The sequence below is a fragment of the Pleurodeles waltl genome, chromosome 7 (assembly GCF_031143425.1).
Source record: "Pleurodeles waltl isolate 20211129_DDA chromosome 7, aPleWal1.hap1.20221129, whole genome shotgun sequence".
In the NCBI taxonomy this organism is placed as follows: Eukaryota; Metazoa; Chordata; class Amphibia; order Caudata; family Salamandridae; genus Pleurodeles; species Pleurodeles waltl.
Window position 1 is genome coordinate 8,866,077 of NC_090446.1, and position 20,137 is coordinate 8,886,213.

The 20,137-nt window shown below is 48.6% G+C and overlaps 1 protein-coding gene across 2 annotated transcripts in view; it reads right to left on the reverse strand.

The window, feature by feature from the left end:
• The window catches only part of LOC138303516 (zinc finger protein 780A-like), a 107,626-nt gene that overhangs the window by 34,950 nt on the left and 52,539 nt on the right, over positions 1–20,137 (reverse strand). For both annotated transcript variants that reach the window (XM_069242702.1, XM_069242701.1), the window contains exon 6: positions 187–312. In XM_069242702.1, the coding sequence (XP_069098803.1) occupies positions 187–312 (126 nt within the window). The remainder of the gene's footprint in view (positions 1–186; positions 313–20,137) is intronic.

Below are 20,137 nucleotides of genomic sequence, written 5' to 3' on the forward strand. Positions count from 1 at the left end.
TGCACTTGGAGCTTTGAGAGCTTTGACTTTATAAAGAATTATGTTGGAACAAAAATCTATTTAAAGTTATGAAGTTATTTCTTCCCTTTTTCCCTGCTTTGAAGCTACTATTGTATTAATCAATTCACAAAGGGGTCTCGGACATGTGTGTTTGGATCTTTTTAAATGTAAAAAAATTTACCTTACCTAAGCTAGAACCAATGCCACATATTTTTGTATCATACGGTTCCATCGATCTGGACGGATCCATCAGTCTGGAGTCCAACTCTTCTTCCGTTTTCAAAACATATTCCGAATTGAGAATGTGAGCTCCTAGAAGAAAGGCGTAGCAAGTGAATTAAACGCTTAATGGCAGGAATTGCAGAAAACAGCTTTAATGTTAGATATTAAAGTGTTACTATTCATGAACACCAGGGTTGCTATCGCTGTATGTGGGGGTGCGCGTATCACCATTAAGGAGCCATGTTATGCGCCTGCCCGTGCTTTGGATCCCCATAGTCACCTCCCTCCCATGATCAACGCCCTCTGTCTGCGTGATCACCTATGCAGAAGAATACCCTGAGTCTATGTCTCGCCTGCCCTACCTCCTACCAGTCTTGTACTGTGATTCTGACTAGCAAACACTTCTTCTATCCGCGAAGGAGTATTTCAGGCCAGATTCAGCCACTGAGCTTTAAATTCCAGCCTTTGGGTGGACTGAATCGGAAGCTCAGCATTCAGAGCCCAGAATGCAAAGGATGGGGACAACCCTCTACCATTACCAAATAAATTACTTCACCTGATGTTTGGCAGGGGGTTGAAAACTAGGCGGTTACAATACTTTTATTCAACCGTAGAGTTCTCTACACAACAGAAGACTGAAATAATGGTACTCTTAATAAAGAGACTTAACAGGACATAAAACCAACTGTTCTGGTCTTAACTCTCCCAGCCATGCACAGCACTTTCTCAGCATGCCCTGCATATTTCTACCAACATTATGCAACCCTTCTGCCAGAACCATACATGGTCAGCCCGGTCCTGCACATGATCATCCAGGCTCTACACAGGGCTAGCCAGGTTCTGGGCACCATCAGCCAGGTCCTGCACACCATCAGCCAGGTCCTCCACACCACCATCAAGGCTCAACACAAGGCTAGCCAGGTTCTGGGCACCATCAGTCAGGTTTTACACACCATCAGCCATATCGTGCACACCACCATCAAGGCTCTACACATGACTAGCCAGGTTCAGTGCACAATCAGCCAGGTCTTATGCATCATCTGCCAGGTCCTGCACACCACCATCGAGGCTCTACACAAGGCTACCGGGTTCGGTGTACCATTAGCTAGGTCCTGCACACCATCAGCCAGGTCCTGCACACCACTATCAAGGCTCTACACAAGGCCAGCTGGGTTCTGTGCACCATCAGCCAGGTCCTGCACACTATCAGCCAGGTCCTGCACACTATCAGCCAGGTCCTGCACACCACCATCCAGGCTCTACACAATGCTAGCCAAATTCTAGACACCATCAGCTAGGTCTTGAACACCATCAGCCAGGTCTTGCAATCCGCCATCCAGGCTCTGTGCACCATCAGCTAGGTCTTGTACACCATCAGCCAAGTCTTGCACACCACCATCTAGGCTCTACACAAGGCTAGCCAGGTTCAGTGCACAATCAGCCAGGTCCTGCACATCATCGGCCAGGTCCTGCACACCACCATTGAGGCCCTACACACGGCTAGCTGGGTTCTGTGCACCATAAGCTGGGTTCTGTGCACCATCAGCCAGGTCCTCCACACCATCAGCCAGGTCTTGCACACCACCATCAGGCTCTACACAAGGCTAGCCAGGTTCTGGGCACCATCAGCTAGGTCTTGCACACCGCCATCCAGGCACTACACAAGGCTAGCCAGGTTCTGGGCACCATCAGCCAGGTCCTGCACACCGCCCTCCAGGCTGTACACAAGGCTAGCCAGGTTCAGTGCACAATCAGCCAGGTCCTGCACACCAACATTGAGGCTCTACACAAGGCTAGTTGGGCTCTGTGCACCATCAGCCAGGTCCTGCACACCATCATCCAGGCTCTCCACAAGGCTAACCAGGTTCTGGGCACCATCAGCTAGGTCTTGCACACCATCAGCCAGGTCCTGCACACCACAATTGAGACTCTACACAAGGCTAGCTGGGTTCTGTGCACCATCAGCTGGGTTCTGTGCACCATCAGCCAGGTCCTGCACACCACCATCAGGCTCTACACAAGGCTAGCCAGGTTCAGTGCACAATCAGCCAGGTCCTGCACACCATCAGCCAGGTCCTGCACACCATCAGCCAGGTCCTGCACACCACCATTGAGGCTCTACACAAGGCTAGCTGGGTTCTGTGCTCCATCAGCTGGATTCTGTGCACCATCAGCCAGTTCCTGCACACCATCAGCCAGGTCTTGCACACCACCATCAGGATCTACACAAGGCTAGCCATGTTCTGGGCACCATCAGCTAGGTCCTGCACACCGCCATCCAGGCTCTACACAAGGCTAGCCAGGTTCTAGGCACCATCAGCTAGGTCCTGCACACCGCCATCCAGGCCTGTACACAAGGCTAGCCAGGTTCAGTGCACAATCAGCCAGGTCCAGCACACCACCATTGAGGCTCTACACAAGGCTAGTTGGGCTCTGTGCACCATCAGCCAGGTCCTGCACACCATCAGCGAGGTCCTGCACACCACCATCCAAACTCTCCACAAGGCTAGCCAGGTTCTGGGCACCATCAACTAGGTCTTGCACACCGCCCTCCAGGCTGTACACAAGGCTAGCCAGGTTCAGTGCACAATCAGCCAGGTCCTGCACACCACCATTTAGGCTCTACACAAGGCTAGCTGGGTTCTGTGCACCATCAGCTGGGTTCTGTGCACCATCAGCCAGGTCCTGCGCACCATCAGGCAGGTCTTGCACACCGTCCTCCAGGCTCTACACAAGGCTAGCCAGGTTCAGTGCACAATCAGCCAGGTCCTGCACACTATCAGCTAGGTCCTGCACACCACCATTGAGGCTCTACACAAGGCTAGTTGGGTTCTGTGCACCATCAGCCAGGTCCTGCACACCATCAGCTAGGTCCTGCACACCACCATCCAGGCTCTACACAAGGCTAGCCAGGTTCTGGGCAACATCAGCTAGATCTTACACACCGCCCTCCAGGCTCTACACAAAGCTAGCCAGGTTCAGTGTACCATCAGCCAGGTACTGCACACCATCAGCCAGGTCCTGCACACCACAATTGAGACTCTACACAACGCTAGCTGGGTTCTGTGCACCATCAGCTGGGTTCTGTGCACCATCAGCCAGGTCCTGCACACCACCATCAGGCTCTACACAAGGCTAGCCAGGTTCAGTGCACAGTCAGCCAGGTCCTGCACACCACCATTGAGGCTCTACACAAGGCTAGCTGGGTTCTGTGCACCATCAGCTGGATTCTGTGCACCATCAGCCAGTTCCTGCACACCATCAGCCAGGTCTTGCACACCACCATCAGGATCTACACCAGGCTAGCCATGTTCTGGGCACCATCAGCTAGGTCCTGCACACCACCATCCAGACTCTACACAAGGCTAGCCAGGTACTAGGCACCATCAGCTAGGTCCTGCACACCGCCATCCAGGCCTGTACACAAGGCTAGCCAGGTTCAGTGCACAATCAGCCAGGTCCTGCACACCACCATTGAGGCTCTACACAAGGCTAGTTGGGCTCTGTGCACCATCAGCCAGGTCCTGCACACCATCAGCGAGGTCCTGCACACCACCATCCAAACTCTCCACAAGGCTAGCCAGGTTCTGGGCACCATCAGCTAGGTCTTGCACACCGCCCTCCAGGCTGTACACAAGGCTAGCCAGGTTCAGTGCACAATCAGCCAGGTCCTGCACACCACCATTTAGGCTCTACACAAGGCTAGCTGGGTTCTGTGCACCATCAGCTGGGTTCTGTGCACCATCAGCCTGCTCCTGCACACCATCAGCCAGGTCTTGCACATCACCATCAGGCTCTACACAAGGCTAGCCAGGTTCTGGGCACCATCAGCTAGGCTTTGCACACCGTCCTCCAGGCTCTACACAAGGCTAGCCAGGTTCAGTGCACAATCAGCCAGGTCCTGCACACCATCAGCCAGGTCCTGCACACCACCATTGAGGCTCTACACAAGGCTAGTTGGGTTCTGTGCACCATCGGCCAGGTCCTGCACACCATCAGCGAGGTCCTGCACACCACCATCCAGGCTCTACACAAGGCTAGCCAGGTTCTGGGCAACATCAGCTAGATCTTACACACCGCCCTCCAGGCTCTACACAAAGCTAGCCAGGTTCAGTGTACCATCAGCCAGGTTTCCGCACACCATCAGCCAGGTCCTGCACACCACCATTGAGGCTCTACACAAGGCTAGCTGGGTTCTATGCACCATCAGCTGGATTCTGTGCACCATAAGCCATTTCCTGCACACCATCAGCCAGGTCTTGCACACCACTGTAGGAGGCTGGACTGGCTTGTAGTGAGTACCAAGGGGTCCTTGCACCAGGCCCAGTTATCCCTTATTAGTGTATAGGGTGTCTAGCAGCTTAGGCTGATAGATAATGGTAGCTTAGCAGAGCAGCTTAGGCTGAACTAGGAGACGTGTGAAGCTACTACAGTACCACTTAGTGTCATATGCACAATATCATAAGAAAACACAATACACAGTTATACTAAAAATAAAGGTACTTTATTTTTATGACAATATGCCAAAGTATCTTAGAGTGTACCCTCAGTGAGAGGATAGGAAATATACACAAGATATATATACACAATAGCAAAAATATGTAGTATAGTCTTAGAAAACAGTGCAAACAATGTATAGTTACAATAGGATGCAATGGGGAAACATAGGGATAGGGGCAACACAAACCATATACTCCAAAAGTGGAATGCGAACCACGAATGGACCCCAAACCTATGTGACCTTGTAGAGGGTCGCTGGGACTATTAGAAAATAGTGAGAGTTAGAAAAATAACCCTCCCCAAGACCCTGAAAAGTGAGTGCAAAGTGCACTAAAGTTCCCCTAAGGATAAAGTAGTCGTGTTAGAGGAATAATGCAGGAAAGACACAAACCAGCAATGCAACAACTGTGGATTTCCAATCTAGGGTACCTGTGGAACAAGGGGACCAAGTCCAAAAGTCACAAGCAAGTCGGAGATGGGCAGATGCCCAGGAAATGCCAGCTGCGGGTGCAAAGAAGCTTCTACTGGACAGAAGAAGCTGAGGTTTTTGCAGGAACGAAAAGGGCTAGAGACTTCCCCTTTGGTGGACGGATCCCTCTCGCCTTGGAGAGTCGTGCAGAAGTGTTTTCCCGCCGAAAGGATGCCAACAAGCCTTGCTAGTCGCAAATCGTGCGTTTGGCGTTTTTGGACGCTGCCGGGGCCCAGGAGGGACCAGGAGGTCGCAAATTGGACCTGAAGAGAGAGGGGACGTCGAGCAAGACACAGAGCCCTCACTGAAGCAGGTAGCACCCGGAGAAGTGCCAGAAACAGGCACTACGAGGATGCGTGAAACGGTGCTCGCCGAAGTTGCACAAAGGAGTCCCACGTCGCCGGAGACCAACTTAGAAAGTCGTGCAATGCAGGTTAGAGTGCCGTGGACCCAGGCTTGGCTGTGCACAAAGGATTTCCGCCGGAAGTGCACAGGGGCCGGAGTAGCTGCAAAGTTGCGGTTCCCAGCAATGCAGCCCAGCGAGGTGAGGCAAGGGCTTACCTCCACCAAACTTGGGCTGAAGAGTCACTGGACTGTGGGGGTCACTTGGACAGAGTCGCTGGATTCGAGGGACCTCGCTCGTCGTGCTGATAGGAGACCCAAGGGACCGGTAATGCAGCTTTTTGGTGCCTGCGGTTGCAGGGGGAAGATTCCGTCGACCCACGGGAGATTTCTTCGGAGCTTCTGGTGCAGAGAGGAGGCAGACTACCCCCACAGCATGCACAAGCAGGAAAACAGTCGAGAAGGCGGCAGGATCAGCGTTACAGAGTTGCAGTAGTCGTCTTTGCTACTATGTTGCAGGTTTGCAGGCTTCCAGCGCGGTCAGCAGTCGGTTCCTTATCAGAAGGTGAAGAGAGAGATGCAGAGGAACTCGGATGAGCTCTTGCATTCGTTATCTAAAGTTTCCCCAGAGACAGAGACCCTAAATAGCCAGAAAAGAGGGTTTGGCTACTTAGGAGAGAGGATAGGCTACTAACACCTGAAGGAGCCTATCAGCAGGAGTCTCTGACGTCACCTGGTGGCACTGGCCACTCAGAGCAGTCCAGTGTGCCAGCAGCACCTCTGTTTCCAAGATGGCAGAGGTCTGGAGCACACTGGAGGAGCTCTGGACACCTCCCAGGGGAGGTGCAGGTCAGGGGAGTGGTCACTCCCCTTTCCTTTGTCCAGTTTCGCGCCAGAGCAGGGGCTAAGGGGTCCCTGAACCGGTGTAGACTGGCTTATGCAGAATTGGGCACATCTGTGCCCAAGAAAGCATTTCCAGAGGCTGGGGGAGGCTACTCCTCCCCTGCCTTCACACCATTTTCCAAAGGGAGAGGGTGTCACACCCTCTCTCAGAGGAAGTTCTTTGTTCTGCTATCCTGGGCCAGGCCTGGCTGGACCCCAGGAGGGCAGATGCCTGTCTGAGGGGTTGGCAGCAGCAGCAGCTGCAGTGAAACCCCAGGAAGGGCAGTTTGGCAGTACCAGGGTCTGTGCTACAGACCACTGGGATCATGGGATTGTGCCAACTATGCCAGGATGGCATAGAGGGGGCAATTCCATGATCATAGACATGTTACATGGCCATATTCGGAGTTACCATTGTGAAGCTACATATAGGTAGTGACCTATATGTAGTGCACGCGTGTAATGGTGTCCCCGCACTCACAAAGTTCAGGGAATTGGCTCTGAACAATGTGGGGGCACCTTGGCTAGTGCCAGGGTGCCCTCACACTAAGTAACTTTGCACCTAACCTTTACCAGGTAAAAGTTAGACATATAGGTGACTTATAAGTTACTTAAGTGCAGTGTAAAATGGCTGTGAAATAACGTGGACGTTATTTCACTCAGGCTGCAGTGGCAGGCCTGTGTAAGAATTGTCAGAGCTCCCTATGGGTGGCAAAAGAAATGCTGCAGCCCATAGGGATCTCCTGGAACCCCAATACCCTGGGTACCTCAGTACCATATACTAGGGAATTATAAGGGTGTTCCAGTAAGCCAATGTAAATTGGTAAAAATGGTCACTAGCCTGTCAGTGACAATTTGGAAAGAAATGAGAGAGCATAACCACTGAGGTTCTGGTTAGCAGAGCCTCAGTGAGACAGTTAGTCACTACACAGGTAACACATTCAGGCACACTTATGAGCACTGGGGCCCTGGGTTACCAGGGTCCCAGTGACACATACAACTAAAACAACATATATACAGTGAAAAATGGGGGTAACATGCCAGGCAAGATGGTACTTTCCTACACAACACCCCCCCAAACGAAGGACAATAAGACTAGCCATGACCTGATGAGTCTTCATTGTCTAAGTGGAAATATCTGGAGAGTCCATCTGCATTGGAGTGGCTACTCCCAGGTCTATGTTCCACTGTATAGTCCATTCCCTGTAGGGATATGGACCACCTCAACAATTTAGGATTTTCACCTTTCATTTGTTTTAGCCAAAGTAGAGGTTTGTGGTCTGTCTGAACAATGAAGTGAGTGCCAAACAGGTATGGCCTCAACTTCTTCAGAGCCCAGACCACAGCAAAGGCCTCCCTCTCAATGGCAGACCAACGCTTTTCTCTAGGGGTCAACCTTCTACTAATAAAAGCAACAGGTTGATCCTGGCCCTCAGAATTAAGTTGTGATAGGACTGCCCCTACTCCTAATTCAGATGCATCAGTTTGGACATAGAATTTTTTAGAGTAACAAGGGCTTTTCAGGACAGGTGCAGAGCACATGGCCTGCTTCAGCTCCTCAAACGCTTTCTGACAGCTTGCTGTCCATAATACCTTTTTAGGCATTTTCTTGGATGTGAGGTCATTAAGAGGGGCTGCAATGGAGCCATAGTTCTTAATGAACCTCCTGTAATACCCAGTGAGGCCTAGGAAGGCTCTCACCTGAGTCTGAGTGGTAGGGGGAACCCAATCAATAATAGTTTGGATTTTCCCCTGAAGTGGTGCAATCTGTTCCCCACCAACAAGGTGTCCCAGATAAACCACCTTACCCTGCCCTATCTGGCACTTTGAGGCCTTGATAGTGAGGCCTGCCTTTTGCAGGGCCTCCAAAACTTTCCATAGGTGGACCAGATGATCATCCCAGCTGGAGCTAAAGACAGCTATATCGTCCAAATATGCTGCACTGAAAGCTTCCAGCCCTTGCAGGACTGTGTTCACCAACCTCTGAAAAGTGGCAGGTGCATTTTTCAAACCAAAAGGCATTACAGTAAACTGGTAATGTCCTCCAATGGTAGAAAATGCAGTCTTAGGTTTAGCATCTTCTGACAATTTGATCTGCCAATACCCTGCAGTCAAATCAAAAGTGCTTAGATACTTGGCAGATGCCAGTGTGTCTATGAGCTCATCTGCCCTGGGTATAGGGTGAGCATCAGTTTTGGTTACCAAGTTGAGACCTCTATAGTCTACACAAAACTGCATTTCCTTCTTTCCATCTTTAGAATTGGGTTTTGGTACCAGTACCACAGGAGAAGCCCATGGACTGTCAGAGTGCTCAACCACTCCTAGTTCCAACATTTTCTGAACTTCTTGCTTTATGCAGTCCCTGACATGGTCAGGCTGCCTATAGATCTTACTTTTGACAGGTAAACTGTCTCCAGTATCTATAGTGTGCTCACACCAAGAAGTGGTGCCTGGCACAGTAGAGAAGAGTTCTGAAAATTGTCCTAGGAGATTTATGCAATTATCTTTCTGCTCAGCAGTAAGACAATCAGCCAAAACTACACCTTCCACAAGAGCATCTTGTTCTGTGGAAGAGAAGAGATCAGGTAGAGGATCACTGTCTTCTTCCTGTCCCTCATCAGTTGCCATGAGCAGGGTGAGATCAGCCCTGTCATAGTAGGGTTTCAGGCGGTTGACATGGAGCACCCTAAGGGGACTCCTGGCAGTGCCTAAGTCAACTAAATAGGTGACTTCTCCCTTCTTTTCAACAATTGTGTGGGGACCACTCCATTTATCTTGGAGTGCTCTTGGGGCCACAGGCTCCAAGACCCACACTTTCTGCCCTGGTTGGTACTGAACCAAAACAGCCTTCTGATCATGCCATTGCTTCTGGAGCTCTTGGCTGGCCTGAAGGTTTTTACTGGCCTTTTTCATGTACTCAGCCATCCTTGATCTGAGGCCAAGTACATAATCCACAATATCCTGCTTAGGAGCTTTTAAAGGTTGTTCCCAACCCTCCTTTACAAGTGTGAGTGGACCCCTAACAGGGTGTCCAAAAAGAAGTTCAAAGGGGCTGAAGCCCACTCCTTTCTGGGGTACCTCCCTGTAGGCAAAAAGGAGGCATGGTAGAAGGATATCCCATCTCCTGCGGAGTTTTTCAGGGAGACCCATAATCATGCCTTTGAGAGTTTTATTAAATCTCTCCACCAGTCCATTTGTTTGTGGATGATAGGGTGTTGTGAACTTGTACGTTACACCACACTCCTTCCACATGGCCTTTAAGTATGCAGACATGAAATTGCTTCCTCTGTCTGATACTACTTCCTTTGGGAAGCCCACCCTGGAAAATATTCCCAGGAGGGCCTTTGCCACTGCAGGAGCTGTAGTGGTCCTTAAAGGAATTGCTTCAGGATATCTTGTGGCATGGTCCACTACCACCAAGATAAACCTATTGCCTGAAGCAGTAGGAGGGTCAAGGGGGCCAACTATGTCAACCCCTACCCTTTCAAAGGGAACCCCAACCACAGGCAGTGGAATAAGGGGTGCCTTTGGTGTGCCACCTGTCTTGCCACTGGCTTGACAGGTTTCACAGGACTTACAAAATTCCTTTGTGTCCTCAGACATCCTAGGCCAATGAAACAGGGGAACAAGCCTGTCCCAAGTTTTCATTTGCCCTAGGTGCCCAGCTAAGGGAATGTCATGTGCCAGTGTTAGGAGGAACTTTCTGTACTCCTGAGGAATCACTAATCTCCTGGCAGCTCCAGGTTTAGGATCCCTATGCTCAGTGTACAAGAGGTTGTCCTCCCAGTAAACTCCGTGAGAGTCACTGACATCCCCATTAGCCTGTTTGACAGCTTGCTGTCTGAGACCCTCTAATGTGGGACAGGTTTGCTGTGCCACACTCAGCTCCTCTCTGGCAGGCCCCCCTTCACCCAAAAGCTCAGCAGTGTCTGCTTCCAGCTCCTCTGGTGTAGGTTCTGCACAGGGAGGGAATTCTTCTTCCTCAGAAGTAGAATCCACTGTAGAGGGAGGGATAGTAGGAAGTGGTTTGCTTTTACTAGCCCTAGCTTTAGGGAGCACTTGGTCCATTGTTCCAGGATCCAAGCTTCCCTGTCCTTTTTGCTTTTTGGCCTGAGCCCTTGTTAAAGCAAAAATATGCCCTGGGATGCCCAGCATTGCTGCATGGGCCTCCAACTCCACATCTGACCAAGCTGATGTCTCCAAATCATTCCCTAATAGACAGTCTACAGGTAAATCTGAAGCTACCACAACTTTCTTTGGACCAGTTACCCCCCCCCAGTTGAGATTTACAACAGCCATGGGGTGGCTTTGTGTTATGTTGTGAGCATTGGTTACTTGGTACTGGTGTCCAAGTATGTGTTGTTCAGGGTGCACCAGTTTCTCAATCACCATTGTGACACTGGCACCTGTGTCCCTGTAGGCCTGGACCTCAACACCATTTATTAGGGTTAGTTGCTTGTACTTCTCCAAGTTATGGGGGCAAGCAACCAAAGTGGCTAAATCAATAGCCCCTTCAGAGACTAAAGTAGCCTCTGTGGCCTCCCTAATTAGACCAACCCCAACTAAATTACCAAAAGTGAGCCCAGCTACTCCCTTGGATTGGCTATTAGTAGGTTTGCTCCCACCACCACTGCTATTAGTAGGGACACTAGGTGTAGCAGTAGGGGTTGTAGTGGTAGGAGCAGTGGTGCCTTTCTTTGGACAACTGGGATCTGTTGTCCAATGGCCTTTTATTTTACATAAATAGCACCATGGTTTCTTTTCCTTGTTCTGATTAAAGGAGGATTTGGACCCACCACCCCCACCAGAGTGTTTTTGTGGGCCTGATGAAGACTCATTTTTAGATTTGTCCCCACCTTTGTCAGAAGACTTACCATCCTTCTTTTTGTTGCCATCTTTGTCACCCCCTGTATGAACTTTTCTGTTCACTCTTGTTCTGACCCATTTGTCTGCCTTCTTTCCCAATTCTTGGGGAGAGGTCAGATCAGAGTCCACCAAGTACTGGTGCAACAAATCAGACACACAATTATTAAGAATATGCTCTCTCAGGATTAAGTTATACAGGCTGTCATAATCAGTAACTTTACTGCCATGTAACCACCCCTCCAAGGCCTTCACTGAATGGTCAATGAAATCAACCCAGTCTTGTGAAGACTCCTTTTTGGTCTCTCTGAACTTTATCCTGTACTGTTCAGTGGTTAAGCCATAACCATCCAGGAGTGCATTCTTAAGAACTTGGAAATTATTAGCATCATTTTCTTTCACAGTAAGGAGCCTATCCCTACCTTTTCCACTAAATGATAGCCATAGGATAGCAGCCCACTGCCTTTGAGGGACATCCTGTACAACACAGGCCCTCTCAAGTGCAGCAAACCACTTGTTAATGTCATCCCCCTCCTTATAAGGGGGAACTATCTTGTGCAGATTCCTGGAATCATGCTCTTTTGCAGGATGACTATGGGGAATACTGCTGCTGCCACCATGGGTATCTAAACCCAACTTCTGTCTTTCCTTCTCTAATTCAAAAGACTGTCTATCCAAATCCAGCTGTTGCTTTTTAAGCTTCAGTCTGGTTTGTTCCACCCTCAACTTATTGAGTTCCCTCTCTAACATTCTGTCATCAGGGTTGGTGGGAGGGACATTTCTAGAAACAGAGCTATGATGGGAATGAACAGAAGGAGACCTGTCCCTTACAGAAGCCACCCTAACAGCTTGGTTTACAGAAACATTACTACCAGTATGGTGAGAATAAATGCTTTTGCTATGGTGTGAGACAACACTATTTATATGGTGTGGCTCATCATCATTACCATCTATGCTAGATTGTCTAGTAATGGGCAGGCTAGGAAGTTTCTTTCCTGAATCTTTTCCTGGGGGAGTCCCTGAATCAGATTGAGAACTATTAGGTACTTTTTCAACAGATGAGGCACCTATGGCCTTATCCTGTTCTCTAAGCATGTTAAGTAACAGTTCCAAGGAAGGATTCTTCCCTACACTCAAACCTCTCTCTATACAGAGACTCCTTGCTCTTTTCCAGCTAAGGTTGTCATATGCAAGTTTGGACAGATCAACACTTTGGCCTGTGACAGACATTTTTTAGAGAGAGTTAAAGTGATAGAAAAAGAGAAAAAAGTTTTCAGAACTTTTTTGGAAAGACAGAAAAAAACTTTTTAAACTTTTAAGAACTTTTTGAAAGTTTAGAGGTACTTTTCAGCACTTAGAAAAGAGTGAAAAGAGGAAATGCAAAACTTTTTGGCTATGTGTATATACACTGACCTTGTTTTGTATATTTTTCTCTTATGAAAAGTACAATGACAAGAGTGGTAAGTAGTCTCAAGCACTTATCCCACCACTGCACAACCAATGTAGGAGGCTGGACTGGCTTGTAGTGAGTACCAAGGGGTACTTGCACCTTGCACCAGGCCCAGTTATCCCTTATTAGTGTATAGGGTGTCTAGCAGCTTAGGCTGATAGATAATGGTAGCTTAGCAGAGCAGCTTAGGCTGAACTAGGAGACGTGTGAAGCTACTACAGTACCACTTAGTGTCATATGCACAATATCATAAGAAAACACAATACACAGTTATACTAAAAATAAAGGTACTTTATTTTTATGACAATATGCCAAAGTATCTTAGAGTGTACCCTCAGTGAGAGGATAGGAAATATACACAAGATATATATACACAATAGCAAAAATATGCAGTATAGTCTTAGAAAACAGTGCAAACAATGTATAGTTACAATAGGATGCAATGGGGAAACATAGGGATAGGGGCAACACAAACCATATACTCCAAAAGTGGAATGCGAACCACGAATGGACCCCAAACCTATGTGACCTTGTAGAGGGTCGCTGGGACTATTAGAAAATAGTGAGAGTTAGAAAAATAACCCTCCCCAAGACCCTGAAAAGTGAGTGCAAAGTGCACTAAAGTTCCCCTAAGGACAAAGTAGTTGTGTTAGAGGAATAATGCAGGAAAGACACAAACCAGCAATGCAACAACTGTGGATTTCCAATCTAGGGTACCTGTGGAACAAGGGGACCAAGTCCAAAAGTCACAAGCAAGTCGGAGATGGGCAGATGCCCAGGAAATGCCAGCTGCGGGTGCAAAGAAGCTTCTACTGGACAGAAGAAGCTGAGGTTTCTGCAGGAACGAAAAGGGCTAGAGACTTCCCCTTTGGTGGACGGATCCCTCTCGCCTTGGAGAGTCGTGCAGAAGTGTTTTCCCGCCGAAAGGACGCCAACAAGCCTTGCTAGTCGCAAATCGTGCGTTTGGCGTTTTTGGACGCTGCCGGGGCCCAGGAGGGACCAGGAGGTCGCAAATTGGACCTGAAGAGAGAGGGGACGTCGAGCAAGACAAAGAGCCCTCACTGAAGCAGGTAGCACCCGGAGAAGTGCCAGAAACAGGCACTACGAGGATGCGTGAAACGGTGCTCGCCAAAGTTGCACAAAGGAGTCCCACGTCGCCGGAGACCAACTTAGAAAGTCGTGCAATGCAGGTTAGAGTGCCGTGGACCCAGGCTTGGCTGTGCACAAAGGATTTCCGCCGGAAGTGCACAGGGGCCGGAGTAGCTGCAAAGTCGCGGTTCCCAGCAATGCAGCCCAGCGAGGTGAGGCAAGGACTTACCTCCACCAAACTTGGGCTGAAGAGTCACTGGACTGTGGGGGTCACTTGGACAGAGTCGCTGGATTCGAGGGACCTCGCTCGTCGTGCTGATAGGAGACCCAAGGGACCGGTAATGCAGCTTTTTGGTGCCTGCGGTTGCAGGGGGAAGATTCCGTCGACCCACGGGAGATTTCTTCGGAGCTTCTGGTGCAGAGAGGAGGCAGACTACCCCCACAGCATGCACAAGCAGGAAAACAGTCGAGAAGGCGGCAGGATCAGCGTTACAGAGTTGCAGTAGTCGTCTTTGCTACTATGTTGCAGGTTTGCAGGCTTCCAGCGCGGTCAGCAGTCGGTTCCTTATCAGAAGGTGAAGAGAGAGATGCAGAGGAACTCGGATGAGCTCTTGCTGTCACGACTCACGTGCTGCTTGCGCCTGGAATTTGCAGATCTGGTGGCGTGAATCTTCAATGTTCGGCTTTGGCCCAAAAAGGGGCGACTCTTTCTGGTAGCCACGGTGCTGTAGGCAATGGAGACACCAAGAACAGACCGTGCCCTTCAGAAAGTAGCGCCAGAGGGAAAAACCCCTTCCAAAGGGGAAAAACCTCCAAACAGGAAAAGTCCTGGAGAAAAACAAGAACAACAAACAGGAATCCAAAAGGAGCAAAAATCAGAAAATACAGAATGCTGAGTCCAAAACCAAAAGGCAAGGAAATCAGGAGCGAAGACACCAACTGAGCAGAAAGTGTTGCAGCGCAAGGAAAGAGGAAAAACACAGCCCTATATACCAACAAACAGGAAGTGACCCACAGGAAGTAAAAGGACACCATCTTAGATAGGGAAACAATATATAGAACAGAATAGTAGAGGAACCATAGAGAATAGGGAACAAGGAATGCTGGGAAAGCACAGGAATCTGGGAAGGAGGAAAAGACATAAAGAAAGGCACACAACAGACTGCAAACAGAAGAAAGGACAAGAAACGAAGAAAAACAGGTAAGAGGGTTCAGAGACCCCTGGGACAGTGAAAGGCAGAAGGAAGAACGAGGCCCCAAGCAAATCTGGGGCCTCGAAACGCGCAGGAGAGGCTGGGGGCGCGCCGCGTCTTAATAACGCGGTGCGCGGCCCGAGCCGAACGCCCGGCCGAAGTCGAGCTCTCGGCTCGCGCCGCACCGCGCGGCGCGACAGTAGGTCCCCCTCCCGAAGGCCCAGGTTTAAGAGGGAATAAACAGTGAAAGCGTTGAGTCAGGAGAGGAGCGTGAACGGATGAGGCATCTTCCCATGAACATTCACTGAGAGGATAACCCTTCCAATGAATCAGATACTGAAGTCGTTTATGAAAAAGACGAGAGTCACAGATTTCCTGCACTTCATATTCAGGAGCATCATTCACAAGGACAGGAGGTGGACAAGGAAACTGACGTGAGTAAGGATCAGGCACATAAGGTTTAAGCTGAGAAACATGAAAAACCGGATGGATCTTCCATGTATGGGGTAAGTGAAGACGGACAGTGACAGGATTGACCAACTGGAGAATACGGAAAGGCCCATAGTAACGAGGTGTGAACTTGTTTTGAGAGAGACGTGAGGGCAAGAATTTGGAGGAGAGCCAGACTTTATCTTGCAGATGATAATTTGGATTGGTTGTACGTCTCTTGTCTGCAGCCTTCTTCATATACCTCTTGGTATGTAACAAATTAGATCGAATTAGTTTATGGAGTTGGAGAAGGCGTTTGGAGAAATAGTTAATAGCAGGTAGAGGAGAGTTGGATTGTGGAGAAGTAGGGAAAGAGGTAGGATGAAAACCATAGGAACAGAAAAAGGGAGTGACCTTGGAGGCACTATGGACTGAGTTATTGTAGGAAAATTCAGCTAAAGAGAGGTAAGTGCTCCAGTTACTTTGGGTAGAATTGCAAAAGCATCGAAGATATTGCTCTAGTCCTTGGTTCAGACGCTCAGTCTGTCCGTTGGTCTGAGGATGGAACCCTGAAGACAGGGCTCTATTCATATTCAGTGTTTTACAAAAATGCTTCCAAAATCGGGAGATGTACTGAGGTCCTCTATCAGAGATTATGGTATGTGGAAGTCCATGGAGACGGAAGACATGATCTATGAATATTTGACCTAGTTCTTGGGAAGTAGGCAGCTTTTTTAGGCCAGTGAAATGAGCCATCTTTGTGAAAGAATCCACTGTGACCATGATAACCCGGTTTCCTGCTGATGGTGGGAGCGAACACATAAAATCAGTAGAGATAGTATGCCATGGGGCCGATGGAACAGGCAAAGGTTGTAGTAATCCTGCCGGTCTGGTGTGAGGTATTTTGACTTGGGCACATATGGGACAGGCCTGAACGTATCTTTCCACATCCAGTTTCCAGGTAGGCCACCAAAAAAATCGTGAAAGTAATTCTTGTGTGGCTTTGATGCCTCTGTGACCAGCTACAGGGGAATCATGGCACATTTGTAATGCTTTCTTTTGCACCTTGTTTGTAGGGAGGAATATCAGGTCTTGGTAATAAAAATATCCTTGTTTCTTGTACAATAATGGTCTTAGTTCTTCTATGTCATGGTCCGATAGGTTGGCGTATTCTTGTTGTACTTCTTCCAGGAAAGACTGAGCCACTCCAATGATCTTACTGGGTTCTAGAAGATACTGGGATGAGGAAGGAGAACACTCTGGATATCGGCGAGACAGAGCATCAGCCAGAATGTTTTGGGATCCTGGAATATATGTAATATAAAAATCGTACTGACTGAAGAAAAAGGCCCAGCGGGCCTGACGACTATTCTGGCATACAAAATTTCTTAAACATTGTAAATTACGGTGGTCTGTCCTCACCTCAAATGGTTCCTTGGAACCCATCAGAAACTGCCTCCACTCAAGGCAGGCTGTTTTCAGAGCCAATAATTCCCTTTCAAGTACGGAATAATGTTGTTCAGCTGTGGAAAGGATATGAGACAAATAGAAAACAGGATGTTCAAGGCCATCATCCTCTTGTCGTTGGAGTAAGACAGCTCCGATGGCTCTCTCAGAAGCATCAGTTACTACTATAAATTGCTTGGTGGTATCTGGATGTCTTAAGATGGGGGCTTGGGTGAAGGCTCTCTTTAAGCTTTGAAAGGCTGCTTCAGCAGTCTCAGTCCAGACAAACCCCTTCTTTAAATTGTCCTTCTTTAAGGTGTGAGTTATGTGGCTAGTCTGACTGGCAAAGTCTAGAATGAATTGTCGATAGAAGTTTGCTAAACCTAGGAAACATTGTGTTTCTTTTATGGTAGAAGGAGAAGGCCACTCTAGGATAGCTTGTACCTTTTCTTGGTCCATAGCTATGCCGGTGGGACTTAAATGATAGCCCAGATATTTTACTTCCGTTATGTCGAACTCACATTTCTCTGGTTTGCAAAATAGTTGATGATCACGAAGTCTTTGAAGAACTTGTTTCACATGGGAAGTATGGAGTTCAGGATTTCTAGAATAAATAAGAATGTCATCTAGGTAGATCACGACTGTCTGATTAAGTAGGTCTGAAAACACTGAGTCCATAAATCTCTGGAAGATTGCCGGGGCGTTAGTAAGACCAAACGGCATAACCCTATATTCAAAATGGCCAAATGGGGTCCTGAATGCTGTCTTCCATTCGTCGCCTTCTCTTATGCGTAAAAGGTGGTAGGCTCCTCGTAAATCCAATTTAGTAAAACGTTGGGCCCCTCTGATTGCTTCCAGTATGTCCCTGATGAGAGGCAAAGGATAACGATCTTTAATGGTGATTTTATTCAGACCTCGAAAATCCAGGCACGGACGAAGATCCTTAGTCTTCTTGGGCACAAAAAAGAGAGGGGCCCCAGCCGGAGACGACGATGGAACAATAAGACCACTCTGTATATTTTCGTCCAGATACTCCTTTAGAACTTCCCTTTCGGGTTCCGTGAGGGAGTACATCCTCCCAAAAGGAACAATTGTGCCGGGTTCTAATGGAATTGCACAATCATATTCTCGATGTGGAGGTAGCACAGGTTTTGACGGTTTTTGGAAAATATCCTGAAACTCCAAATAGTGGTCTGGGACCCCTTGGACCGTATTAATGGACATACCAGTGGCACCTTCAGTAGCTAAGGATCTTTTCGGAGACCAATACTTGTCAGAAGTAAAACAGTTCTCGTGACAAAATTGCGAAGACAAAGAGACTGTCCGGGTAACCCAATTTATATATGGGTTATGTCTAATGAGCCACGGAATTCCAAGAATGATGGTATGGTTAGGGGACGTAATAAGATCGAAGGAGATGTGTTCTTGATGGTTTCCCACCTGTAGACTTAACATCAGGGTAGTGGTGTCTACAGGACCAGAGGATATCAAAGATCCATCCACAGTGTGTACCTGTTCGGGTACTTCTTTTGCTTGAGTAGGAACTAGGTTAGCAGCAGCCCATGTCTTGTCCATGTATATACCACTAGCACCACAGTCTAGTAATACCATAGTCTTTTCTTGACGACCGTCAGGAAGTTGTAACAGGACAGGAAAGATGAACAAGGCAGTTGTATTGTCATTAAAGGAGCTGATGGAAGGTATAGCTGTAGATCCCGTCCCCTCCCTTCTTACAGAGGACGGGAGGTGGCGTTTCCCGAAGGTCTGGACGGACGTACTGGACAGGTACGGAGTATGTGACCAGCAGAACCACAATACAGGCACAACCCTCTCTTGCGTCTGTCTTCTCGTTCACTAGCAGAGAGCGGACCTCGGGTAGTATCCACCTGCATGGGTTCCCCTTCGATGTCTCTAGCAGGAGTGCGAGGTTCCTCGGAACGCTGCAGGTATGCACGGGAGCTAATTGGTTGGGTAAACCCTCTACTCCTTTTCTTTTCCGATCTCCGTTCCTGAAGACGATATTCGATGGACAGTGCTTGATCCATCAGGCCACGAAGATCTTCCGCTCTGGTAGAATGCACTAGTTCATCCTTTATTTCTTCTCTGAGTCCTCTACGAAATAATGTTACCAGAGTACGTTCCACCCAAGTGGTCTCTGCCGCCAGCTGACGAAAACGGGTTATATATTGCAGGACGTCTTGGGAGCCTTGTTGGATGTCGCACAAGGCTTCTTCAGCGGAGGCTTCCAATCCAGGACGGCTAAACATTTGTTTGAAGCGACTCACAAAGGCGGAATAGTCTGACAATACAGGGTCGTCGGAGGACACCATCGGGGTTGCCCAGGCCAAGGCTGGGCCGGATAAGGCACTGATAAGATAACCCACCTTGGTCCTGTCGTGGGAGAATTGAGTAGGTCGGAAGGCGAAATACACCGTTAAAGCATCCAAGAACTCGCGAAGCTTGGTTGGTTCACCAGAGAAACAAGGGGTAGAAGCGGAGATTGTCGGAACATCACTGGTGCGGAGGGCCAAAGCCTGTCGTAACGCAGCATTTTCATTACGTAGTTGTTGCAACTCCTGGGCTTGTTGCTGAATCGTGGTTAACAGAGATTGCTCCGGATCTGCAGCAGCCGCCACTGTATTATCCATGGTGTTTGAGGACGTCGGAATGGTTAGGCGCTGCAATCTGTCACGACTCACGTGCTGCTTGCGCCTGGAATTTGCAGATCTGGTGGCGTGAATCTTCAATGTTCGGCTTTGGCCCAAAAAGGGGCGACTCTTTCTGGTAGCCACGGTGCTGTAGGCAATGGAGACACCAAGAACAGACCGTGCCCTTCAGAAAGTAGCGCCAGAGGGAAAAACCCCTTCCAAAGGGGAAAAACCTCCAAACAGGAAAAGTCCTGGAGAAAAACAAGAACAACAAACAGGAATCCAAAAGGAGCAAAAATCAGAAAATACAGAATGCTGAGTCCAAAACCAAAAGGCAAGGAAATCAGGAGCGAAGACACCAACTGAGCAGAAAGTGTTGCAGCGCAAGGAAAGAGGAAAAACACAGCCCTATATACCAACAAACAGGAAGTGACCCACAGGAAGTAAAAGGACACCATCTTAGATAGGGAAACAATATATAGAACAGAATAGTAGAGGAACCATAGAGAATAGGGAACAAGGAATGCTGGGAAAGCACAGGAATCTGGGAAGGAGGAAAAGACATAAAGAAAGGCACACAACAGACTGCAAACAGAAGAAAGGA